At 57.3% G+C, this 25,167-nt stretch overlaps 1 protein-coding gene across 4 annotated transcripts in view; it reads left to right on the top strand.

Moving 5' to 3' along the window:
- The window catches only part of TPCN1 (two pore segment channel 1), a 37,508-nt gene extending 13,298 nt beyond the window's left edge, over window positions 1-24,210 (top strand). For 2 of the 4 annotated variants that reach the window (XM_087828743.1, XM_087828742.1), the window contains exons 3-28: window positions 4,519-4,646; window positions 6,880-7,056; window positions 7,420-7,533; window positions 8,326-8,456; window positions 9,366-9,454; window positions 9,894-9,928; window positions 10,445-10,503; window positions 10,750-10,849; window positions 11,337-11,453; window positions 11,681-11,805; window positions 12,610-12,658; window positions 13,170-13,233; window positions 13,899-13,943; window positions 14,885-14,941; window positions 15,019-15,072; window positions 15,887-15,959; window positions 16,861-16,968; window positions 17,926-17,997; window positions 18,527-18,616; window positions 19,946-20,061; window positions 20,250-20,296; window positions 20,903-20,971; window positions 21,157-21,241; window positions 21,965-22,104; window positions 22,289-22,369; window positions 23,125-24,210. In XM_087828743.1, the coding sequence (XP_087684869.1) occupies window positions 4,519-4,646; window positions 6,880-7,056; window positions 7,420-7,533; window positions 8,326-8,456; window positions 9,366-9,454; window positions 9,894-9,928; window positions 10,445-10,503; window positions 10,750-10,849; window positions 11,337-11,453; window positions 11,681-11,805; window positions 12,610-12,658; window positions 13,170-13,233; window positions 13,899-13,943; window positions 14,885-14,941; window positions 15,019-15,072; window positions 15,887-15,959; window positions 16,861-16,968; window positions 17,926-17,997; window positions 18,527-18,616; window positions 19,946-20,061; window positions 20,250-20,296; window positions 20,903-20,971; window positions 21,157-21,241; window positions 21,965-22,104; window positions 22,289-22,369; window positions 23,125-23,241 (2,342 nt within the window). In that variant the 3' untranslated portion in view covers window positions 23,242-24,210. Of the gene's footprint in view, window positions 1-1,897; window positions 2,095-4,518; window positions 4,647-6,879; window positions 7,057-7,419; window positions 7,534-8,325; window positions 8,457-9,365; window positions 9,455-9,893; window positions 9,929-10,444; window positions 10,504-10,749; window positions 10,850-11,336; window positions 11,454-11,680; window positions 11,806-12,609; window positions 12,659-13,169; window positions 13,234-13,898; window positions 13,944-14,884; window positions 14,942-15,018; window positions 15,073-15,886; window positions 15,960-16,860; window positions 16,969-17,925; window positions 17,998-18,526; window positions 18,617-19,945; window positions 20,062-20,249; window positions 20,297-20,902; window positions 20,972-21,156; window positions 21,278-21,964; window positions 22,105-22,288; window positions 22,370-23,124 lie in introns of those variants that run through there. The other 2 variants (XM_087828744.1, XM_087828741.1) reach the window with 2 other exon arrangements.
- The last annotated feature ends 957 nt before the right edge of the window (window positions 24,211-25,167 follow it).

Here is a 25,167-nt window from a genome sequence, read left to right as displayed (position 1 = left end):
TGCCTTTCAGGGCATCTCCTTTATGGCTCTCAACTCTCTGGGCAGTTCAAGGCCCTTCTGCGGCCGGCCTTATGTATCTATAGAGAATCCCTCTGGATTTGGCCCTTTAGATACCTATCAGCTGGCGGGAAGCAAACTGGAGGTGGTGCTGGGCATCATCCTGGCCGGTTCCAAACCAGACCTCCTCCTTCTGGAACAGTGCTAAACCCATGGGACCGGCCTGGGTGAGCTTTTCCTTTTTCGCTTCCACCTCTGGCTTAAGCTTTAGCAGGATGGGTTTTGGGCTTGAGTCCAGCGATTGAACCGGGAGGGCTCTGTGCCCGTCCTCGCCTTTCTGGAGGTCCGTATATTGGCCCAGGGCTCCACCCAGGTTTGCAGCCTTTACTGATGTGTGTGGATATGGTGGGTCTACCTCCCACGCCATCTCGCAGCCAGTCACTAGCAAAGGGAGGCGTGAGTGGAAGGAAATGTGCGCTCTGCTTCCTCCCAGCAAAACGTCTCTCGCTCGATTTTTACCCGGGGGCCTCTATAGAGCCAGCCGGCACAGAAGCAGTGTGGCGACGCCACGCCTGGAAAACTCATCAGTGTCACTCTGGCCTATTTTCTTTCCCTCCTCAAGCTTTTTCCCATGGAGTGGGGCTCTCAGCGACAACTGGCGAACGGCTGGGCGATTGCTCGTTGGCATTCTGGCGGGCACCGGTTTCCGGAGGCCTCCAAGTGCTTTGTGGGTATCGGCATTTGTTTCTGCTGTGCCCGGAGCACGCTTGGCGCCGGTCCCAGTTAATGGGTGAAGAAACTGAGGCTCTGGGGATTAGATCATGAACCGGGGGCGGGGAGGGGTACGGCTGGGAGTGAGCTTGGTTCGTGAACGGGGCGACCTTTTGTCTTGAGGAAGTGCAGGGTTTCGTGTGTATCTGAGGAAGCCTGAGGTTGTGTACACATAAGAGAGAAAATGAAGGGGAGCGAGGATTGCGTGGGGGTCGGATCCTCGGTATAAACCTGCCCAGAACATCCTAGCCTTGCATTCTTGCTCATCAGAGCTGCCTCCCATGAGCAAGGAGCTCATAGGCCTTTTATCCAAAGCAGCCTCCTGCCCCAGGCCCCAAAGGGAGGCCCCAGGGGTTACGGAGCCCAGCGGGCCCCGCGCACGCTGGGTGGGGGTGGGTCACAGACGCCCCCCTCCGCCTGCTCTTTCCCTCTCCGCCTCGGCGCAGCTTTATGGCGGGCATATGGAAACTGTTTCCATTCACCTAGCACCGCCAGGACGCCGCTGCCCGCTGAGCTCCAGCGAACGGAAACCTTGGATTCCCCGCAGGGCCGTTTCGGAGGCTGCATGCAAAGCAGCCAGCTGTTTTGCAGGGAGCGTCTGGGCCCTGTTACATCGGCGTTGCCATCTGTGCAAACAGGTCATCCTGGTTTGTAGCCTGTCCCCTGGATGGGGAACTGCTCTCCTGCTTTGAGGCAGAGTTTCTGCTAGTGTTTTGTATTTTAATGCCTGTCTGTTCAGGGCTTTTTTTTCCCCCCCCCCAGTTCCTTCTCTGGCCAGTGATTTCAGTTCACCTCCCTGGGCTGATTGCCAGGATTCAGGGAGGGTAGTTTATGAGTAGATGTTGCATAAATCTTTAGTGGCTAAGGTCTACCGGTCTGAAAGGGCTGCCCACTGGTTTTCACATGAGCGCTCTCTGCTCAGGGCACCGGGAATGCAGAACAAGATGTTTCCCTTTGGGGAACTTTCCCCGGAGGTGCAGAATGGGAGCCTCCCGGGTGCCAAGACTGTTCCTGGTCAGCCTCCTCTGGCCCTTTTGAGACCTCCCGTGAGCGGAGAAACTGGCTTGCCCGGGAACCAGGAGGACGGCCCCTGCCGCCCTCCTGCCTGCTGCGTGCCTTCTGCCTTCCTGCCGTTCCCAGCCCAGCTGCCAAGGCGTGAGGCGGAAATGCCGAGGCCAGAGCCAGCCGTCCGCTTCCTGGAGGCGGTGGACGGCCAGCTTGCCCACGGCCCCGTGGTGAGGTCATCCTATCTCCTCGAGCAGGGCCTTTGCCGTTTGCCTCCACCTTGCCTCCGCAGCTCTCCCAGGAGAACTCGCCCTGACCTGGGTAAGACGGTGCCGAAGTCCCAGGTCTTATGTGCAGATTCTTACTTGGTCTCTAATGAGCACCCATGTGAGGGCCAGTCCAGCACGCAGGGTGGGACTGGGCTTCGGTGCTGTGGGGAGAGCCCACCTGCCCCCTTTGGTAGCCAGGATTCTTTCTGAGCAGGGGACGCCCCGAAAGATGCAGGCACCAGTCATTTACCTGGGGACATTTACTCCCAGGAAGTGCCGATTTGGCCCGGGTGGGCAGGAGTAGATCAGGGCAAGGCAGCAGGTCACCAGGGCAGGTGGGTGCTAACAGTCACGGGGCTCTGAGACTCCCCAGGCCGACAACCCAGGGTAGACCCAGTGGGCCTCAAATGGGACGTGGGGACAGACCATCGCCTGGGACTTTGCGTCCAGTGGTGACCAGGGGAACGGGGAGTCCCTCACAGCTCTCACTTCCTGCTTTGAGGGGCTTCACTGTGAGGAAGGCCCTGGAATCGGTTCCCCAGTGAGCAGGGCCTCATGCCCCGGACACTGCCCCACCTGAACTACAGGCCACAGTAGGTGGCCCTCTCACCTCTGCTGGGCCCCCTTGTACCCCTTGGCTTCCTCTCTTTTACGGACCCTAATTGTCTTCTCCCTGTGGGAGGCTGCTGAGCCTTTAAGCATTCCTCATAACTGCAGCAATCAAGCCCTCGGGAGTTGGAGCGTGTCCATCGCCTCTTTGGCCACTTGTCCAGCTTAGGAATGAGAAACAGCGAAGGGGGCAGGGAATGAGGACCCCATGCGGTGCCCCAGGCCCCCCCTCCTGCAGTGCACTCAGAGTGCTTCTGGACTTGGCCATAAGGCAGCCGCCTCTGCTTGGGGCTGCAAATGAAAGGAGTGGGAGGCACCACAGCTCCCTGCCTTCCGTTTATGCCCTTTCTGTAACCTCTAAATGCGCTGCCCAGCCGCTCAGGCCTTTGAAATCACCCGTGGCTTTCTTGAAAAGCCCCTCAGCGGCCCTCACCTCCCTTGTCACCTAGGGCCTTTCAGCCCTCTTCCCACATAAGAGCCGCAAACAAGCTTTGGGCTTTGCCTTTGGGACCCAGTAGGCAAGCCAAGGTCTGTGTTCAGAGCAAGTACTGGGTTGAATGGTTAGAGCCCAGAACAAAGTCTGCCCTGGAGGGGAGAATTCTCCTTTCTTTCCCTCCGCAGTTCCGGGCATATTTTTCTTTTTTTTTTTAAGGCTCTGCTCTGAATTACTCCTATTCAAATAGTTGTTCTTCAGTAGGTCCTTAAAAGAAGGATCTTTAGAAAATACAAAGAGATCATGTCCAGCCTCTTCGTAAGGCCCTCAGGCGCCCCCACTGTGCTCGGGCGGGGGTCTCTACCCACCCAGCCCTGCCTGTCACACCTGCTGTGCCTCCTGCCACTGGCCGTCTGTAAGTGCCCCGTGGGAGTGCGCTGCTGGAGTCTTCCGGGCAAGAGCTTCCCTCTCAGATATGTTTGCTGAGCACTTGCTACCTGATGCCTGACACTGTTCTGGCCTCTCAGGACACCTCGAGAACAAGGTAAAAGTCCCTGCTCTCGGGGGGCTGGCATTCCAGGCAGGGAACAGATACCCCAGGAGGAAGCAGAGAGCGGCAGGAGGGAGGCAGAGGGAGAGGGCGACGTGACTTCCCGGGGCGAAGCCAAGGGCAGCCTCTGGGAGGACCACGTGTGGGTGGACCCTGGGAGATGGGAGAGGCGGCCCGGTAAAGGCCTGGGAAAGGGCAGCGGGAACAGGACGTACTGGGGGAGCGATCCTCATGGCGGCTGCCATCTGTGCCAGCTCATTGCACCGCCCCGCCCGGCGCTGGTATTACTTCACCTAGGACTGCTGTGTCTCGGCCCCAGCTCCCGCCGCGGCGTGGGAAGGCCGCAGAGGGCGGGGCACAGGAACGCAAGGTGGCAATGCCGCCCCCTGCCTGCCTGTGGCTGCTCCGGCTTCCCAGCCACTTTCTGGCTCATGCCTCCCTGGTCCCCATGAGCGGACGAGGAAGGTGGTTTGACCTTCTCTCTCCGCCTAGGGCTCACTTCTCTTAGAAATGGGCACTGGGGTTGGAGCAGGGGCATGTTGGCCTTGGGTAGAGAAGGGCCAGTGTCACTGAGTGCAAGCGGCAGCCAGATGTCCCTCCTCCTACTTGTGGCTCCGGTTTAGTGGTTGCTGCTGCTAATTTTTGGTCCTTTCAGCACCACCCTGTCACCTTTTTGGGTTTCCAATTCTTGAGAGGCATGTAGCCTCCTGCCTAGGAGCCTAACCGGCCTAGATTGGTCTCCCAGCCCTGGAGCACTGACTTATAAATAATGGTATATACACGTCGGAGCGTATGAGGCGCCTGCCGGCCGTTTCGCCGGGCGAGCAGCGTGTGTGTCCTCTTAGGCCTGCCTTCTAAGCGAATCTCTCCCTCTTCCGATGCAGATGGAGGCAGCTGTGCCGCCCACGACTCCCAGGCCCTTAGCCTGAGCTCTGAGGGCGAGAGTTTCCCCTCGAGCCCCACTGGACACAACTGGGAGATGAATTATCAAGAGGCAGCGATCTACCTCCAGGTGAGCGTAGAGAGGAATATACATGTCTATAGGAGCATATGCCTGTGTGTGTGTGTGTGTGCGTGTGTGTGTGTGTGTGTGTGTGTGTTTGCGGACACCCAGTCACATCTGGAAACTTGTTTATCTCAATATTTAAGGTGATAATCTTTGGCTGATGGAATTCTTACAACCTTATAATCCTGTGTATCATTTGAACAGTTTTTACCGAAAATGCATCAGTTTTTTTTTTTTAAAAAAAGAGTAGAACTGGGATCTCCACGAGCAGTCGTTTGTGGCTGTCTCTGGCGGGGGGTTGGGCTGCTGTCAGACCACCTGCCTTTCCTGCTTTGCAGCCCAGCTGCCCCTCAGACCGACCAAGTTGCTGGTGTACCGGGGTAATTGGCCCCTCGCTGCTTTGAGGGCATCAGGTCCCTGCAGTTTCTTCTCTTCCCAAATTTTATCTGTTAACACGCTCAGCCTCGGGAGCTATGTGCTCAGCGGTTATAGGGCCTCCCAGAGGGTCCTTCTTTCCCTGTGGACTTCCTGCCCCAGGGAGCGGAGGCCTGGACGTCACGTACAACTGGCCCGCCTTCTTATTTTTCTTAATCTTGTTCATGATCAGCAGCCAGGAAGCACGGCCAGTGTTCTTCTCGGGCGTCTGGATCAGAACCCAGCGACGCGGGTCATATTTCACCCGGTCCTTATTGGTGGAGACCTCGCCCTCCACCTCCTCTGTAGCTCCTCCAAATCCTAGAGTTAAAATCGAGGCCCCACATGTCAGTGGTTTCCTCTAGTCATTCCTGGCTGTCTGTGGGAAGAAATTTCCCCCAAGACTTGCATTTTTTTAGTAACCCAAACCAGAAGCTAGCTCCCCGGGCCACCGTGGGTGTCCTGCAGCCATGGCAGCTGCAGTGGAAACCACAGCCCCGCACAGATCACAGGCCCTGGAGCGAGGCTTGCGAGGCTTGCCCTCTGTCTGACCGCCCGGATATTTGTTTCCTTTGTGGGGCCGCTCCCATCGAGTCTGTGGTTGGCCTTTCTTTCTTGGTGATGAGGGTAGTGACATATCCAGCTTCAGGAAAGTGACTCACTCAAAGCTACTCTGCAAACCACAGCTGAGGTCAGAGCTCCCCACCTCCCAGCTAGTGGGTGGTGACTGGGCTGGGCTGGGGCCCGGAGGAGTGATCTCTTGCAAAAATGGTTCATTCTACCAAACATCTATTAAACACCTGCTATGGGCACCAGATGCTGTCCTAAGTGTCTCACAGGAGCCCCGTGAGGAAGGGCTGGTATTCTCTCGTTGACAGCTGGGGAAGGAGAAGCTCTCTCGGGGTGACCCAGGGAGACGTGGGGAAGCTATGATTGTCTACCCCAGGGCCTTTCCCCCCAGATCTTGACATTCTGCAGACACTTCTGAGAGTGAGAACTTGACCTCTAAAGGGATCAGTTATGCTCGGCCCATGTGGCTCAGCAGTTGAGCATTGACTTAGGATCTAGGAGGTCGAGGTTTGATTCCCCATCAGGGCACATGCCCGGGTTGTGGGCTCGATTCCCCAGTAGGAGGCGTGCAGGAGGCAGCTGGTCCATGGCTGTCATCATCGGTGTTTCTCTCTCTCTCCCTCTCCCTTCCTCTCTCTGAAATCAATAAAGACATTTAAAAAAATAAATAAAGGGATCAGTTGTGCCCACTTCTCTACTTTCTTTCGTTTTTTTGTTAATCTTCACTTGAGGATATTTTTCCTTTTTTTTTTTTTTTTTTTTAGAGAGAGTGGAAGGGAGGGGGGAAAGAAAAAGAGAGAGAGAAACATCAATGTGAGAGAGACACTTGATTGGTTGCCTCCCACATGTGCCCGACCAGGGCTTGGGGGTTGAACCTGCAACCCAGGTACGAGCCCTGGACGGCGAATAGAACCCGTGACCCTTAGACCCTTCAGCGTGCCGGCCGGCACTCTAACCACTGAGCAACACCAGCCAGGGCCCACTTCTCGCGAACTTTCTCTGGACTTCTTATTTGTTCGTTCCTCGTGGTGGTTCTTAGGAAGCAGCAAGTCTTTTAAGCCCCCTCAGCCGGCCAGGGTGCTACTTGACTGGTGCACGGTTTTGTGGCCAGAATACTTTTGACTTTCCATTGCCTTCTGTCTCCGGCCGGAACCTCCCCTTATCCAAGGCCCTCCCTCTCTGCCTGCCCCACGGCGCATCCGCATCCGTGGTGCTGTGCCTCAGGCCCGCCTGCCCACTGGCTCTTGTTTCTCAGGAAGGTGAGAATAATGACAAGTTCTTCACCCACCCCAAGAACGCCAAAGCGCTGGCGGCCTACCTCTTCGCACACAATCACCTCTTCTACCTGATGGAGCTGTCCACGGCCCTGCTCCTGCTGCTGCTGTCCCTGTGCGAGGCGCCCGCCGTCCCCGCGCTCCGGCTCGGCATTTACGTGAGTGTCCAAGTGGCTGGGGACCACTGCTTTTGGGGGGTTGGGGGGGCGCAAGCACCAGACACCATCACTCAGGCTAATGAAAGCTTGAAAGGGAGCATTCTGGAAGGGGAGACAGTGCAAAAGGATTTAGAACAGACGGGCCCTGGGAGGTCATAGAGGACTCGGGAGCAGCAGTGACATTCTGCTCATTCGGAGATGCCTCTGATTGCCTCACTTAGGACCAGCGGCCACACCTTGGCTCCAGGTGGGCAGCACACCTGGTAGCAGCCCCACCCACTCTTTCCAACCTCAGGAAAAGGTGGTCGGGTGTGATCGCCACACGGGCCAGTGATGCCATATCTCCATGCCCTTTGGTTGCAGGTCCATGCGACCCTGGAGCTGTTTGCCCTGATGGTAGTCTTCTTTGAACTCTGCATGAAGCTGCGGTGGCTGGGCCTCCACACGTTCATCCGGCACAAGCGGACCATGGTCAAGGTGACGTGAGCATCTCCTTACAGCATCTTCTCCCATGTCATCTTCAGGCCTGTCTCTTCAGTTCAGTCCCAAATCCCCCCATGCTCAGAAGTGTGACCCTGGGTGTCCATCCTCGCTGTGCTCCAGCCTCGCAGAGCCATGCTCCAGAGGTCGTGCTGACAGTAGCTAACGTGATTCAGAATGTGGGGCGCGCCGAGCACTGGCACAGTAACCTTTGGGGGAGATGCAGCACTATTCCAGGTTCACATCCAGCCAGACAGAGTACGGGATTCAAACCCAGGCCTGGGGGGTGGTCTCCAAGCCCACGCGCATCTATAACCAGCATCGTACACATTCTCTCTGTGCAACAGAGAGGCATAAGTAGGAGCATGTCGAGTGGCACTTGGCAGTGTAAAAAGCATGCACACTTGTCCAGAGAAAGTGTCCCGGGAATCGGAGATCCAGGTGCGCTGCAGACCTACCTCAGTGGTCCTCGTGGTGCACGTCAGGAGAGCCAAATCCAGGGGGCGGGTAGATGTGGCAGGCAGAGTGGCAGTTTTGCTGAGCGAGTACCATCTGAGGAGCTGCCGGGAACATTCCCCTTGGGTGCATCCTCCTGGGACCACACATCTGTGCCACTAGCCCAGGGCTCTTCCCCTGGGGCCACTTGGTGTTGGGGGAGGGTGCTGGAGAGAAGGGACAGGCCTCTTGAGACCAGAGTGGGCAAGTCTGTAGCCAGCCCTGAGTCCAGGGGATTCGGGCTGGGGGGCCGGGTGGAGGAGCTGACGGTGCTCTGTGCCTGTCCGCCCCCAGACCTCCGTGCTGGTGGTGCAGTTCATCGAGGCCATCGTGGTGCTGGTACGGCAGATGTCCCACATGCGCGTGACCCGGGCTCTGCGCTGCATTTTTCTGGTGGACTGTCGGTACTGCGGTGGCGTCCGGCGGTAAGGCCTGGGGGAGGAGCTGCTCAGACAGTCGCTATCATGGCCTGGCCTGGACCCCTGGGCCAGTGGAGCAGGACCCCGTGAGTCAAGTAGCGATAAGATCCGTCCTTCGAATTTTTAGGATCTAAGCACTCTCACTTCCCCCTGCCCTTCAGCCACGCGTAGGGGCAGGTGGCATTCCAGCTGATGTTCAGGTGTCCTGATGCCAGGCCCAGGGCTCTTTCCCAACTTACAGCTTTCTGGGGCTGGCTCCCCTCTCTAAGCACATTATCTGCCCCAACATAACAGCAGCAGCGCCTAAAAGCAGACAACTTGGCGAAAAGTCCACGTGGCTTGGCAGGCTGTCTTGGTACCTCCCCTGAGACCAGGGGCCTGCACTCAAACCAGTCCATCAGCCTAGAGCTAAACTTAGCTTTTCAGACTCCATCCGGAATATCTCTTGGCTGGGGCACTGTGGATAAGAATGGGCTAGCAGTGCATCCTTTGCACCCATCCTCAAAGCTGGACACAGGTGTCTGAGGACCAGGTGGCCCTGAACTATCTTCATGCACCCCACTTCTCGTGGAAGCCAACCTGTGCCCCCAAGGTCATGCACTTGGCCCCCTGCCGCCCTCTCCCTCTCTTGCTGGGCACTCGCCCACTTGGACTCTGTAGGCAGATGGAGGTAGGTGGCTGATAGTGCTACACCTGCCTCCATTCTCCCTGTCACCCACTGAGTGGAAGTCTTCCAGGACAACCCTAAGTGTGATGTCACAAGCTGGGATGCAATGGTATTTAGTGTTGGGAGTCAAGAGCACCGGGCCCCGGTCTCTATAAGTGCATACCCCACTGAGGAGTCCCAGACAGCGCCCCTCGGGCCCCGCCCCGCCCCAGGCTGCACCTCACCCCTCCTGGCCCCTGTCTCCCCAGCAACCTTCGGCAGATCTTCCAGTCCCTGCCACCCTTCATGGACATCCTCCTGCTGCTGCTGTTCTTCATGATCATTTTCGCCATCCTTGGTGAGTTCCCCACACCCAGGACCAAGCGGTCTCTGAAAGCTAAGTCCTAGTGGGAGAAACATTTACTTTGACAGTTTTGGAGATTCAGAAAGGTTTTACAAATTATGTAAATACCTATGGGTGAGTTTTGTTTGGTCTAAAAATGTTGAGCCTGCATTTTAAAATCCGATTTTTATACAAAAATACAGACTTCTAGCCTGTTTAATACTAGACCTGATGGTACTAGACTTTTTTAATACTAGACCTGAGGCCACGTTTCTGAATAGTTGCGTTTACCCAGTGCCTGGTAGCACCTGCTCCCTTTAGACGGAGCACGTGTTCCCCAGAGAGCTGCAGTCCCCACCACTCCCTATTGCTCTCCTTCTGCCCACTGCTCTCATTTACATTTATTGGTCCAATCCTTTGACATCTTTTCAACCTGTTTTCCACTACCTTTTAGGTTTCTACTTGTTTTCCCCTAATCCTTCAGACCCCGTAAGTAATCACGTGTTTTGTCTGTTTTGTCCTTTATGTGAGGCTTTCCCCTCTGACAAGGTGGCTGGACTGACTCCCTGGCTACATGAGGAAGGGAGGCCCTGCCTGGCTTTGAGTCACAGCTTATGGCCCCTGAAAGTCCCCATCACTTTGACTCGAGCCATTCCCTTCCTTGAGCGTTAAGGGGCATGTTTTCCCATCCTGAGAGTCATGTTCCCGGGATAAGATTTGGAACGTGGGAACGTTTCAGAGGTTGCCAAGCTAATTGTGTGCAAACGTGATTCTCGGGGAGGAAAGTCCCAAAGTTAGGTGTCTGCTTCTCTGGGAAGCGTGTTCAGAAAGGCAGAGTCCCCACTCCAGTTTGCTCATCCCTCTGCCACCCCTTAGGGATTCTGCGGGGGGAGGGAGAGCTGGTGGGCTGAGGAGGGGGTGGGGGAAGGGCAGGGCGCACCCTGTCCCAGGTGGTGTGTGCTCCTGGGCTGGCTCCAGCGCTCCTCCCGCCTCCTTTCCTAACAGTACTTCAGCACCCTGGAGAGCAGCATCGTCAGTCTGTTCGTCCTTCTGACCACAGCCAAGTAAGCATGGGCCCTGCTTTGGCTCCAGCCCTCTGCTAGTGCCCAGGGTCTTCTCCTCTCCCCGGCCCAGAATATTCCACGTCTCAGCCCACACAGGTGCTCGGGGCACTTTGGGGAATGGAAGTGGCCTGGAGACTTGGAGCCCGGGAGGTGGGGTGGGACTGGGGAGGCAGAAAAGAGAGAAGTCCTTAGAGAAGACGGAGGCGGGCAGAGCGGGGCCCTGCGGGTAACACTCTGCACACGCAGCTTCCCGGACGTGATGATGCCGTCCTACTCCCGGAACCCCTGGTCCTGCGTCTTCTTCATCGTGTACCTCTCCATCGAGCTGTACTTCATCATGAACCTGGTGCGTGACCGTGCCCCGTGCTGCACCAGAGCAGCCTGCGCGGGGCTGGGCGCCTGGGGACGCAAACGGAGGGGCTGCGTGAGCTGGGGGTGGGGGGCCCAGGCTGCAGGCAAATGTCAGGAGGGCACAGGATGGACACAGCCTTCCTGGCCGTCGGCCATCGGCCCGAGCTGAACTGGGCGGAGAGCCCAGCGTGCCCTTGCCCGCTTCCTTCTCGGCTTATAAAACTGCCCAGCCAGGGGCGAGGTGGAGAGGGAGAGAAGGACCGGGGAAATGTTATAACAATGTCTTCACGGATCTGAAGAGAGAAAACAGGCAAGTGGCAATGCGTGGCCTTCCTCTGCTGCCCCAGGAGGGCCAGGCAGGAGGGGCACCCCAAGCCCCATTCTGGGGCGTGTGGAAGAGCGCCCTCTGGAGACAGGATACGCTCCCGACTCCTTGAGGTCCCGCCACGCAGGGCACACACGTCTCTGCTCCTCCCTTGCAGCTTCTGGCCGTGGTGTTCGACACCTTCAATGACATCGAGAAACGCAAGTTCAAGTCTTTGCTGCTGCATAAGCGGACTGCCATCCAGCACGCATACCGCCTGCTCATCAGCGAGCGGGTAGGGAGGGCTGGGGCTTGGTCCCAGCTCCCCCTCCCTTGCCCTGGGCAGCCTCTAAGCAGGACAGCTTTAGGAGGCAGGAGTCCTGTCCTTGGGAGGACAAGAAGGGGCCCGGCGCCTTGGGACCCATCCTGTGCTGGGCACCCGGAGTGGTTGCCCCGAAGGGGAGGGGTGGTCTGGGCTTGATATTCTCCAGTGTTGACATGGCCATTCTTCCTGTCCCCCAGAGGCCCGCCGGCATCTCCTACAGGCAGTTTGAAGGCCTGATGCGCTTCTACAAGCCCCGGATGAATGCTGGGGAGCGCTACCTTACTTTCAAGGCCCTGAATCAGAGCAACACGCCTCTGCTCAGGTAGGAGCGCCGGCCAGGTGGGGGCGCTGTGGCCCAAGGAGGTATTCACGAGAGGGAGCTGGGTGTGCTAAGGCCCTGGGAAGTGGGCGGGCAAAAAGCCTGTTAGAGACTTTAGTTTTCTTCGAGATTCTTATACACATAGACTGTTTTCACCGGGGTTCTTTCTGCAAGTGACAGAAGTCCCGCCCAAATTTAATTCAAGCTGACTTGACAAAAATGGAATATATTGGATCATGAAGTGACTGACCCAGCTGCTAAGAGTGAGGTGGGGCGGTCACATGTGAGCAGATCCACGGGGGGGGGGCACGTGCGTGCACACACACACACACCCCTGGCGCAGCCTCAGGGCTGGCCGTGGGATCTCCAGAGGCAGTCTCGCTCTTCTAGACTGCTGATGACCAAACCCTTCTTTTTAATCTGAAAAGAAGCAGGCCAGCCATAGAGACGAGGGTAAGCGAGCTCTGTGTGGGCTGAACTCTCAGCCCATTTGTTCTATTAAGTCCTCTGCTAACAGAGGCTCAGTCCCCATCCAGGTAAGAGTTATAGTAATCCAAGGGGGAGCAAAGGTGTCACTCAGTGTGGACTAAGTGGATTAAGTGTTCATAGCACCTGGAGAAAGGAGATCAAAATGCCTGCAGATGAGAGTCCCCTGGGCGCTGATGTGCTGGGACTCCCAGATGTCCCCTCCCCTTCCCACCTTCACCCCTTAAAGTGACCACAGGCAGGTGAGTGGGAGAAGCGAAGCTCACTGGGAGCATTCTGATTTATTTTTTATTTTTTTGCCTTTTCATGTTGCTGTCGCAGCCTGAAGGACTTTTATGATATCTACGAAGTCACCGCCTTGAAGTGGAAGGTGAGCACACGTGTGAGACCAGAGAGGAAGCAGACAGACAGCTCCACGGGGAGATGAGGCCGAGAGGCACCCGAGGTCCAGCTCTTTCCCAACCAGAACAGCTGAGTTCTGGGCACTGCAGGGACACCAGGTGGCCCCAGCTCCCCATCTGCCTGTACACGTGCAATACAGTGTCCTGGTCAAGAGCACCGAATCTCAGACCCCATTCGTTACCCTGTGACATCAGGCCACTTATCTAACTTTTCCCAGGCTTGTCTCACCTGGGAAATGGGCTAACGACAGTTCCGACCTTCAGAGTTATTTTCAGGGTTATATAAAAGTAAGGTACATGCATGGCCCAGTTAAATACTCCGTGGTCATTGGCTGGCCTTGTTGTTACTTGGATCCCTGAGTATTTTCACTGTCCCCCAAGTCAGCCTGGTAAGCAGGGAAGGACTGGCTCCCTGGTCCCCAGGGTTAGGTTCTGGTCCCGGGTCTTAACGCCTCTCCTATGGCCCTATCTCCTGGCCAGGCAAAGAAAAATCGAGAACATTGGTTCGATGAACTTCCCAGGACAGCGTTCCTCATCTTCAAAGGTAAGGTTCAACTGAACGCGGCGTCTTGGCAGCTGGGGACAGATGTAGGTTTCCAGAGACCACAGATGAGCATTGTGAGAGCATGCTCAGAGTGTACTTGTGTGTGTGCGTGAATGTGTGAGTGTAAAAGAGACAGAGAGTGTGTGATTACCCCAGCAGGGGAAAAAGTGTTGGACTAGGAGGGAAATTGCTAACTTAAAAACTAAACCAAAAGACATTTGTGGACTATTCATTCATTAAAAAAAATTTACTGAATCTGCTAATTATAGAAAAATGAAAATTTCCCACCCAGAGATAACCATTCATTTTCTAATGCATTTCCTTCTGATGTTGGTTATTTTTTCTACACATTTTAAAAACAGTCATGGGATTACATTATATATTCTGTTCAGAAACCTGCCTTTTTATCTGATAGTATATTTTGCAGTGGTCAGCAGCATTTTGTTCTGTTTTGTCCCAGCTCTGGGTTGCCCAGGCTGCCCCCAGAGCACCTGTTGCCGGTGTAGTTGTGTCCAGATGTCTGAGTGTCGCTCGCAGAACAGGCCCTTCCCTTTTCACCCCTGGCATAAATACCTGGTTGCTTATACGCATGAACTCCGTAGTAGGGGATGTGTATGTACTTGCATATGAAAACTTACATGCTAACATCTCCTCTCTTCCAATAGGAATTAATATCCTTGTGAAGTCCAAAGCCTTCCAGTATTTCATGTGTAAGTGTGAGCTGTCAAAGCCCTGGGCCCCTTCCCTCCCAAGTCTCAGTCTTTCCAAGGTGATAGGCCAGAGGTCAGTCCTGCAGCCAGTCCTGGTTTTCACGCTTCATTGTGGACAATTCCCAACATGTATAAAAGCGGGGAGAACAGCCCAGCCAGTGTGGCTCAGTGGTTGAGCATCGACCTGTGATCCAGGAGATTGCGGTTCGATTCCCTGCCAGGGCAATTTAAAACAAGAAAGTGGGGAGAATATAATGAACATCCATGCACCTACCCATCACCCAGCTTAAACACTTATCCAGTAGCCAGTCTTTTCTTGTGCATCTCTGACCTCGCTCCAGCTCAGTATACACTCTCCAGCCCTGGATTTTTATTTTTTTTTAATGTTTTTATTGATTTTTAGACAGGAAGGGAGAGGGAAAGAGAGATAGAAACATCGATGAGAGAGAAACATCATCGATTGGCTGCCTCCTGCACGCCCCCCACTGGGGATTGAGCCCAAAACCCAGGCATGTGCCTTGACCAGGAATTGAACCTGCCACCTTTCACTGCATGGGATGACCTGAGCCACACCGGCCAGGGCATTGTGCAGTCATTTTAAAGTTAGACATCTCTAAGGAAAAACAAATATTTCCAATACTCAAACCCTTTGTATATTGTCCATGGTCTATACTGACTTAGAATAATCTATAGGTTTTCCTGAAACATCTAAACTGGTTCCCCCACAGTGACATGGAGGGTGTTTTTAGAAATCCATAGCTGTTTCTCAGCGAAACCACCAGTTGATTTAGCTCATATGGTAAAAGCACTAAGTGGAAGGAAGTCACCTGTCACATGGGCTTGTGGAGCTGCCCAGAAATAACCAGGGGCTGTAGGTGTGGCCTGTAGACGTTCATGCCCGCCTGCACTTTCTTTGACTGTTATGGGCCTGTCTGTTGCAGACTTGGTGGTGGCGGTCAATGGGGTCTGGGTCCTCGTGGAGACGTTCATGCTGAAAGGTGAGCCGGGCTGGGGGACTGGTCTGTCCTGCGGGCCCGCCTGGCCCGCCTCTTGAGCTGCTGCCTCTGTCCTGCAGGCGGGAACTTCTTCTCCAAGCACGTGCCCTGGAGTTCCCTCGTCTTTCTCACCAGTAAGTCTCCGGTGTGGCTTTGCCAACCGGCTTGTCATAAACACTGGCTGGGAGAACTGTCGTTTGGTTTAGGACCTCCTGGCTCTGAAACAGGGAAGCTTGACGAGAAGGGAGCAGAAATTGAGTCTGATTCCATCCCACCCATTTCAAACTCTTCCATGGTTCTCTGTCTTCCAGATTAAATCTCTGTCCTGGGTGTGCTCACATCCCCTGGCCTCACGGGGTCCCTTCCACCTTCTCTTTGGCCTCTTTGGCCAGTAGCGCCACTTGTGCCCCCCACCCCCCTGCAGCCCTCCTGAACAGTGTCACACTCCCAAGTGCCCCATACCCCTCCTTACCACAGGGCCTTTGCACCGGCTGTTTCCTCTGCCTGACCGACATCCCCCCTCCTCTTATATCCCTGAGCACAGTGGTGTCCTCACCTGCTCACAGTCTTTCCTCCCATCTGCACCGCAAGCCCAGTTGGAGTGAGCACTCACTGTGTTCACCTCTACATGCCCAGCACCCAACACAATGCCTGGAACAGAAGAGGGGCAGGGAATTCCTGTTGGGTGGACAGAGGGGTGGCTGGGCTGTTCCCAGAGAGGGGGAGGGGAGGCCCCTGTTCTTAGCAAGTTGCCCCAGCATCCGGGCCAGGCCCTCTCCTGGAGCCCGCACTCCCAGCATGGGCGCTGGGTGTGAGGTGACTGTCTGGAGGGCTTGCTGCCTGCGGGGGAGGCTGGAGACCTCGGAAGGTTCTCCGAGAGGAAACTAAGCCAGGCCAAGTGTGGGAGGCCATGGAAGGACCGCTGCTAACGCCTGCTCCCGTTCACAGTCTACGGGGTGGAGCTGTTCCTAAAGGTCGCCGGCCTGGGCCCCGTGGAATACCTGTCCTCCGGCTGGAACCTGTAAGTGGAGAGCGGCCTTCTTAACCCCGTCACAGAGGTCAATGGAGGTGGCCCGCCCCTCCCCACACTCCCACAGCATGCACGCCATGTCTGCAGTCACAGAAGGGAGGCACAAGGACAGGTCACGGCCTTTCTCCGCCTGTGACTCTGGGACTTCCTGGGGGCAGGCTCTGGTCTTACTTTCAGGCCACCCATGCCAGCCCCTCCTGCACACGGCCCTGAGGGTCCTGAGGCCCGTGGACTCTTCCTGAGCCCTTTACCTCCACCCCACCCCTAACACAGCTGAACTCTTTTCCGTAAAAACCATGATGCCCACAGAGAAGGGAGCCCCACTGCCTCGCCAGGGCCCTCCTCCCCATCTCACTGAGATCTCAGGAGGTCACTTACTGCCCGTTAAAGTGAACTCACCCATGAAATCAGGCCGCACTCACGAGGTCTGAGAGGGAAACAAGTTAATGAGCAGAAAAGAGTCCACAGGACAGTCCGGGGCTCAATGTGTGTCTGTAGGGGAGAGGGGCCCTCTGCCCTGATCGGGGCTAGCTGATCTCCAGATGGGATCCTACTTGCCAACCCTGCCCCTCCCTCAGGGACCTCATTAGGGCAGGCAGCCACCTGTGTAACCGATGTCTGTGGTTAGACCAGTGCAGGACTTCCCGACCCCCGAGATGTGAGCTGTGATGGCACCTGGCCACAGCAACCTTGGACACCCCAGGGTGGCAGGAAGCTGCATCCCGCCTGGCTGGCCATGGGCCCCTGCTGGGCATGCTCTTGCTTTTGCGGCGGTTGGCATGTGGGACCCTTGGAAGGGCGAGCCGAGACGGGGCTGGGATGCCGGCTGTGGTGAGGGACGCCAGGTGGCCCCATGGACGGCTCCCCCTCTCCCTCTCTCTCTCCCTCCCAGGTTCGACTTCTCCGTCACAGCATTCGCCTTCCTGGGACTGCTGGCTCTGGCCTTCAACATGGAGCCCTTCTACTTCATAGTGGTCCTGCGTCCTCTCCAGCTGCTGAGGTGACAGGGGCAGGGCTGGGGTGGGGACAGACGGGCAGGAGGAGGGTGGGAAAAGCCTGGGGATGGTCTGGGAAGTGACCAGAAGGAGCCAGAAGACTCCCAAGCCTGGGGTCAGAGACCGCAGTGCCCCCTGCAGAAGCACCCAGGACCACTGTCTCATGTCACCGGGACCAGTCACCTCTCACTATGGAAGAGAAACACGGCTCGGGTGAACTTGGCCCAGGTGCCGACCGCTGCGGCCACAGAAACGCATGTGGTCACCATCACAAACAGAAGGCACAGCCTCTGAGGGCCCAAAGGGACTTTTGAGGGCCCCCCCTTTGCTTTTCTGGAGCAGCCTCTAGTCAAAAAAAGCCCTCACTTGGTCTCGCCTCTTTCCCAGGGACCGTTATGGGGACTCAGTAAAGCGTGGCTCTGGGACGGTGTCCCTCACAGCCGAGGGACCTTAAGCTCTTCGTCCTCAGGAGCCTGGGTTTCTTCCCGACTATCCAGCTCCGATCTCACACGTGCCCATCACCCCGCCCCGTCGCTCCTGGAGGAGAGGGGGGGTGTGGGGTGGGCCCGGGGCTGCGTCTCGGGGGGAACCTGCTGCCGTGCCCGGTGGTGGTGGCCGGCCGGGCGGACGTCAGCTCCTCCCCCCTCCACCGCCGCCCTCTCTTTACCGATGAGCCACCGCGCCCCGGGCTCCTCTGTTCCCTTCTCTCTCGGGTGCCGCGCTGTCCCGAGCCTCCTCGCTGCATCTGTGAGCCGTGGTGAGCAGCCACGTTGCTCCCGCCTCGCCCGAGGGGGACACACAGCACGGCTCTGCGCCCCTTTGGGGACGGGCCTGTCCAGCCCCGATGTCCTGGGTGATGGCGGACGGAGGGCCCTGGCCTGCCGTCTGCACGGTGCCGTGGAAGGCAGGGCCGCGGCCGCATCCTGCGTCTGAAAGTCACCCGGCCTCCTTCCCTCGCTCAGGCTGTTCAAACTGAAAAAGCGTTACCGCAACGTGCTGGACACCATGTTTGAGCTGCTGCCCCGGATGGCCAGGTACTACCCTGCCTCTGGGCCCCAGGGCCAGCCGTCCTGCGGCTTGTGCCCCCTAGGGGCGGGCACCTGGGCGGTAGAGGGGGGAGAGGAAGAGTCCCGGAAAGGACTGGAATCGAGGGTCTGCTGGGTCTTCAAGGAGGCTGAGCTCTTGGCCACCACAGGTCTCCCTGGCTCCATGTCCCTCCACTGACTTGTCTGAGCTATTTAGTAGGGAGGGCAGGGAGCTGTCAGCTCACTTACCACCTGTGTCTGCGTTCACAGGTAAGGGGTCACCTGTGAGTCTGCCTTCACAGGTAAGGGGTGAATCTCTGGTCAAGGGGCATCTGTTCAGAGAGTCCTCCTTCGAGCCGTTTTTGACCCCAGACCTGAATCACGAGGCCCCCTCCCTGCAGGCACTTCCCAGCCAGTGAACCTGGCAAGGGGCATCCTCTCCACCAGTCAGCTCGGGGGTCTGAGGAGGCCGGGCTGCCGGAGGAGGCGGGCTCCCCCCGGGCCCTGGTTCACCCTGGCCTCTGCCCCTCCTCCCCAGCCTGGGCCTCACGCTGCTCATCTTCTACTACTCCTTCGCCATTGTGGGCATGGAGTTCTTCTGCGGGATCCTGTACCCCAACTGCTGCAAGTGAGTTTGCTGCGGGGCCCCTGGTCGGCCCAGTCCCGGCCCCTGTACCTCCAGAGAATCAGAGCCCGGGCGGGCACGCCCACCTCCCCGCGGCCCAGTGCACCCTCCTTGGCCTCAGGGTCCTCAGGGGCACCCCTGTCCAAGCCACAGCACCCTTGAAAGCCCCGGGAATCACCTTGCTTTGATTTCAGGGCTCAGTTCAGTGCAATAGTTAAGTGAGGGGCCTGGAAGCAGAGAGCTGTCTGCAGTGAGGACATCTGAGCAGTTTCCCTGTCGCCCGGCAGGGACCAGGAGCCACACTCCAACCAGGCCTCCATCAGCTTACTCTTTGGGCCGAGGGCTTTGGGCCTCTCGAGGACCAAGTGTGGCCTGGAGCCTGAGGCCCATGGCTTCCTTCTGTGTCTCTCTAGGGGCGGCTGGGGACCTGGGCAGACACGTTAACCAGGGGTGACCAATTAGAATAAGACAGACACCTGTGAGAACGTCTGTGGGGACAGGGATAGAGTGGGGAGCCAGACCCCCATGACCTCTCCCTCCCTTTCCCCCTCCCTCCCTCCCTGCCACCAGGATGAAAGCGTTGTCCTCTGCCTTTAACTCCCTATCCAGTGTTCCCTTTATTATTTGGTCCTTATGGCCTTGAGCACTGGGAAAGAAACACCTTCTGGAGCCACTGGTAGCTATTTCGAGTGTCAGGCTGAGCTCGGAACCAGCAGCCTAGGATAGTGGGTCACAGGCTTTCACCAGGGCAGCCACTTAAAAGTGCAAACTCCAGACCCCACCCTGCAAATCTGGCGCAGTGTGTGCCTGGCAAGAGGCTCAGGACCTGCCTTCTGAGCAAGCTCCCTGGGGGCCCAGGACCAGGCTTGCAGAGCCACAGGCATGGATTTGAACAGATGAACCATAAAGAATTTAAATAAAAGTAGCAAATCAGCTCCCAGAACCGAGGCAGCAGCCTGTCAGGACACCTGGCCAGGTGCCAGAGGGAGCCTGACAAGGAGCTTTCCCCTCCCTGGGTTGCTGTCCCTCAGCCGGCCTCGAGCAGATCCCAGGTGGGGGTCCTGAGGGGCACAGTCTCCTCTTCCCAGCAGTGTCTCCCGAGAGTGGCTCAGAGGGCGGAGGCCTGTCCAGCAGCAGAGAGATGCCAAGTGGAGGTGGATAAGGGGGGGCAAGCCTGGGGGGCAGGTGAGAGCTGGAGGGCTGGGCAGGAACCCAGGCTGGGTCAGGACAGCGCCCCTCAGTCAGACCTTGGTTTGCTTAAATATTTTGTTCTCTGTCGAGGTGACCAGTTGTGTCGTGACCGTCCCTTCTGCCCCTTTGTCTCCCTGCCAGTACAAGCACAGTGGCAGATGCCTACCGCTGGCTCAATCACACCGTGGGCAACAGGACCGTGGTGGAGGACGGCTACTATTATCTCAATAATTTTGACAACATCCTGAACAGCTTTGGTGAGTGCAGAAATCTCAGGCGGGACACTCCCTGGGCCTTTGTCACCTCAGGTCCCAGAGGTGGTAGAGCAGGGCTGTCTGCGGCCTGTCCCTCCAGCACCCAGGATCTCTGGAGAGAGGCCACTTGAAACTGACTTTGAAAGAGTGGGTCTGATCACGATCTTTTTCTTTCCCCTTCCCTTTGGCAGTGACCTTGTTTGAGCTTACAGTTGTCAACAACTGGTACATCATCATGGTAAGGACCTCAGTCAGCTCCCGGGGGGCGTCTTTCCACCATCCTCTAAGGCCAGCTCCGGGTCTCCCCTGGCCCAGTGTGGGGTACATTGCTCTCCCCATTCCCTGCAGAGGGTAACTTCCTGGAGCACAAAGGGTTGGCGATCTACCGGGGGGCCACCATGGGGGCTCAGGGGCCACCCCTTGGCTGGACTTGGCTTTTGTCCCTGCTCCCCACACATCCCCCAGCAGCCAGGAGATGCCAGTCAGCCTCTGGTCTGTGTCCTTCTGCTCCACCATGGGAGAGACTTTTCAATCCAGAAGCATTGTGGCAGTGGTCGTTGTTGGGTTTTATTTAAATTCCTCAAACTCTTCCAAATGCCATCCCTGCTTGGGACAGACTGTTAGTCTCTGGGACCATTCAGGCCTATGCAGCACAGAGGAATTTTTAGACCCAAGGGACCAAGATCCCCCTCCTGTGTCTCCCACAACCAAAGGCAAATCAGGGACGGTTCTGTGAAAAGCCTGGCCGTGTAGGGGCCATGGAATAGCCCCAGTGGACAGTGACTCCCCCCCACACACCTCCCCCCCAGGCAGTCGCTCACTGGCTGCTTCCCTGTGTCTCCAGGAAGGTGTCACCTCCCAGACCTCCCACTGGAGCCGCCTGTACTTCATGACCTTTTATATCGTGACCATGGTAGGTCCGGGGCCACAGGTGCCCGACCTGAGTCCCCAGCCGCCCCTGCTCAGTGGGCAGCAGCTCGGGGGAGGGAGGACAGGGCCTGGGACACGTCTGAGCGGCTCTCCTGGTGGGTGGGGGGCCCCGAAGCAGCTCACCCCCCCCCCCATCCTATCTCTCTAACTCCCCTCTCTGCCCGCCAGGTGGTGATGACCATCATCGTCGCCTTCATCCTCGAGGCCTTTGTCTTCCGAATGAACTTCAGTCGCAAGAATCAGGACTCAGAAGGTCTGTGCAGGGAGCAGGAGCATTGGCTGTCCAGCGGTCCGCTTATGGGCTGTCTGACAGCTCAACTTATGTATGTGGCTTATCTTTCGGGATCTCTCATTCCCGTTGATGTTCAGATGTTTGACGACAGACACATGCTCTTGATCTCATTTTTAAAATAGAAACGATACATGTCACAGTTTAAGAAAAATCACAGAGCAGAGCCAGGCTTCTTGTGGGCAGAGCAGCTGTCCTGCCTCCCAGAGACTTCTCGCTCTTGGCTTTCTCCACGTTTCTAAGTAACATGTTCCCACCACGGTTCTGGACTTACAGGGTGGGAACCCTGCGGACTGCAGAGCCCATAGCGCTTCCTCTGCAGCTTGGTGATCCCGGCTCTCACAGTTGCCTCGAGTCTCCCAGGTTGCATAGCTTTCTGCACCCTGGCCCTCCATTCTCTCCAGATTCTCCCTCAAGACTGCCACATACCTGTTACTGCTTGTTCCCAAGTCTCTGTCGTGTCAGGCTGGCTGACCCTTTTCTTTTTGCTCGAAGACTCCCTCCCGAAACCCTCTGTCCCCTGCAAGCTGCTGGCCTGACCGTGGATCCTCACCCCCACAGCAGAGGGAGGGGAAGGGGTGAGATGCCCCACGGCAGGCAGGAGAAGGAGACCCCTGCAGGGGAGGACGGTTAACCCAGCACAGGCCAGAAGGCGATTCTGAGCCCAGGCTCCCTGCTCCCCCGTAGTTGACGGTGGCATCGTCGTCGAGAAGGAAATCTCCAAGGACGAGCTGCTCGCTGTCCTCAAGCTGTACCGAGAAACGCAGGGAGCGGCCTCGGATGTCTCCCGGCTGCTCAAGATCCTCTCCCAGATGGAGAGAAACGAGGTGAGGGGCCCGCCTGGGGAGGGCAGGCTGTAGCTGAGTCCCTCCCCCACCGTCCATCCTTTCAAGTTTTGGCGACACTTTTGGGTGGCGTCGTAGCAAAAGCCAGAGGAGCGGGCCAGGCCCGTGCGGCGGGTGGGTGCCAGGGCCCGGCACCGTGGAGCCTGCAGCCTCCGCTCTTCCACAGCAAACCACCGTGGTGTTTCTGGGACGGAGATCGAGGACCAAAAGCGACCTGAGCCTGAAGATGTACCAAGAGGAGATTCAGGTAGGAGCGCCCCTGACCGCGCCCCAGCCAGGCGCTCGCCTGGGAGTGGCCCCCCTGCTGCCGAGCCGGGGCTGCGCTCCGGCCCCTCCGTGCATCAGCGAGCGGGAAGGTTGGCCGGGAGAGGCAGGATCACAGGCTGGGACCACTACCAGTGGTGCCCGGATTCAGGTTTGGGGGTGCCTTCGGGGCTCAGCCTTGAACCCCTCACCCCGTTCCCCTGGGTAGGCGCCTCCCGTCTGGTCTTTCACGTCACGGCCACTTGCGCCTTCTCAGAACCTCGGCTTCCTGCTCTGAAGTGCGCACAGTAGGAGACATAACAGGCAGAGGGAGGGGGGCCGCGGCGAGCAGGAGGGAGGACGTGGCCCGTAGGAACGAGGTGCTGTCCTTCCCTCTGGCCTCTGCCTCTCTGTCCACTCCCGGCCTTGGTTTCCCCTCCGTAAGATGAAGGGGCACAGAATTAGGCCATCTTGGTATTTTTTAAGCTCTAAAGTTCTGTGATTCAGATTCTTTCAAAACATGGTGTATTTTTTAATTCCTTAATCACCTGAAAAATGTCAGACGACGGCCGTAGGCAGGTGAGCTGTTTAAATTGTCTCAAGCTGCTCTCACAGCAGCGTTGGAGGGAGTCAGAAGAGGCCCCTTCACCGCTGGGTGGGGCTGACAGTCCCCCAGCCCCTGCGGGCAGAGCAGGCCGGGGAGGCGCAGGGCAGCTGGAAGGGGTGCAGCCGGCTCAGCCCCGTCCCCCTGTGCTCTAGGAGTGGTATGAGGAACACGCCCGCAAGCAGGAGGAGCAGCTCCACGACAGCGACGGCCACCTCCCCGCCTCCCAGCAGCCCCTGGGCAGCCGCCAGCGCTCCCAGACCATCACCTAACCCAGCTCGCGAAAGCCATCTCTTCTATGCAATAACACAATAGTATTATTTTCCTACGATGTATCGAAATAATATGTGTATATACATATGCACATATTCATATATATGCACATATTTATATGGAGACAAAGGAGAAGACAGAAAGACAAGATGGGGTTCGGTTTGTAACCACCTTGCCCCATTTTCTGGGACCATGGAAGTCAGTGTGCTCTGGGGGGCAGTCGGGCCCCTAGGAGCTCTTCCTAACAAAGCTCGGGAGGGATCTCCCCAGGCCACACCCACACGCAGAGGGGCTCTCGAGAGGCTAACTTCCCCCAGGGCCCCGTCAGGGTTTCTGTCTCTTGCTTTAGGGACAAAACCACTTATGAAGAAAAGAACCCACGTCCTCGGGGTTCATGTTTCGTTATATGGTAATGTAACAGGGTGGTGCTTTGGGGGACCTGTGCCTGGGAACTGAAAGAGGCCTACAGGGTGAGATTGTACCAGGTGGTCAGGTCTCAGCCCGTGTCATGTCCTGGCTCTGTGAGCCCTCTGTCCCACATCCCTTTCGGTTTGGTTTCTACTCTCGTTGCTGAAAATCCTAACGTGGCCTGGTGTGGACCCCAGGCCCAGCACAGGGAGGAAAGCCAGTGAGAGGCCAGCCGACAGCTGCCGCCCCGGGCCCATTCCTGCAACGGGCTTTCTCCACTAAGTCCCTTCTGCTTGCGATTGTCCTGTCCAGGCAAAAAGACATGCTGGTTAATTCAGGATTCTGCTGGAGACGACACTGATCCTTCACATGTGTGCATTAGGTTCCGCTGCTGGGACCCAAGTGAAGAGCCGATGCCCCACAGGCCTGTGGCCGAACCCCAGGGTCTCACTGGGTGGGGTGGTTGGTACAGAAGCAGGTTCGAGGGAACCCACAGTTCCCCTGGTAGCATGGGGAGTTCTCCGAGATCAGTGTGATCAGGGCAGGACCCCCTCCCTCCCCCCCCCGCCACTGGGCATCCCGGTCCAACCCCAGCTCTCCAGCTGCCTCCACAGCCTCCTGTGACTTAGGAGGGTGTTTGGGGGGCAGTAAGAGGGTCCCCTTGCCATGTCCTCTTCCCAGCAGGGCAGCACGCAATCCCGGGGGTACAGTACCCAGCTCCCCATGCCCTCCCCCCCGCACCATCTCCGAGGTGGAGCCCGACCCCCCCCCACACACCCCATAGCCAAGGCTGCACAGCTCTGCCCCTTGCCCAGGAGGAGAGTGGGCATTTTTTTGTTTTTAAAGCACAGCCCTTTGGGGGCGAGGAGATCACTGGGAACCAGGTTCCCACAGAGGCTGACAGTGTCCTCTGTCTCCAGAGAGCCACCGGCCAGAACCCCTTCCCCTCTCAAGAAATTTCATTTGCACAACTGGGTGCCTTGTAAGCTTTTGTGTACTGAAGCGGGAATTTTGGAAGCAGGGGTCCCACCTGAGCCTCTGAGACCTCTGTCTAGTTCCTTTTGCCCCCAGGGGCTATAAACCTGGGAGGGGCACCAGGGTCCTTGAGGCCCCCAGGGTGAGGGCTGGCACCAGGAAGGGGCGGGTCTAGGCTGGTCCCCCTAACCCTGTCCCACGGCCTCGTCAGGTTGTTCCTCAGACTTGCACGTAGGTTCAGGGAGCGGGTGTGACTCAGGGCTGAGCTCTGCGGGACCTAGGACACCATCCAGTTTAGATGCCCCCTCACCTCCCACATCATAGCCAAGTGAAACCAGGCTGAGACTCGCCCACTTGCCCTGGGTTCGGACAACCCCTTTGTGGCCGTGCCCCTCCTCGCGCCCCTCCCCCCACCCAGCCTTACTCCACACCAAGCGACAATCATTTTGTACCGACAGCGGGAACAGCCCTGTGAGGTTTTGTACATCGGTGATTTGTTACCTACAATACCCACTGTGTCTCCGGACTTCTGGCATATTAAT

The sequence above is a fragment of the Miniopterus natalensis genome, chromosome 20 (genome assembly GCF_054644295.1).
Source record: "Miniopterus natalensis isolate mMinNat1 chromosome 20, mMinNat1.hap1, whole genome shotgun sequence".
Lineage (NCBI taxonomy): Eukaryota > Metazoa > Chordata > Mammalia > Chiroptera > Miniopteridae > Miniopterus > Miniopterus natalensis.
This window is presented reverse-complemented; position numbering and strand designations above follow the sequence as displayed.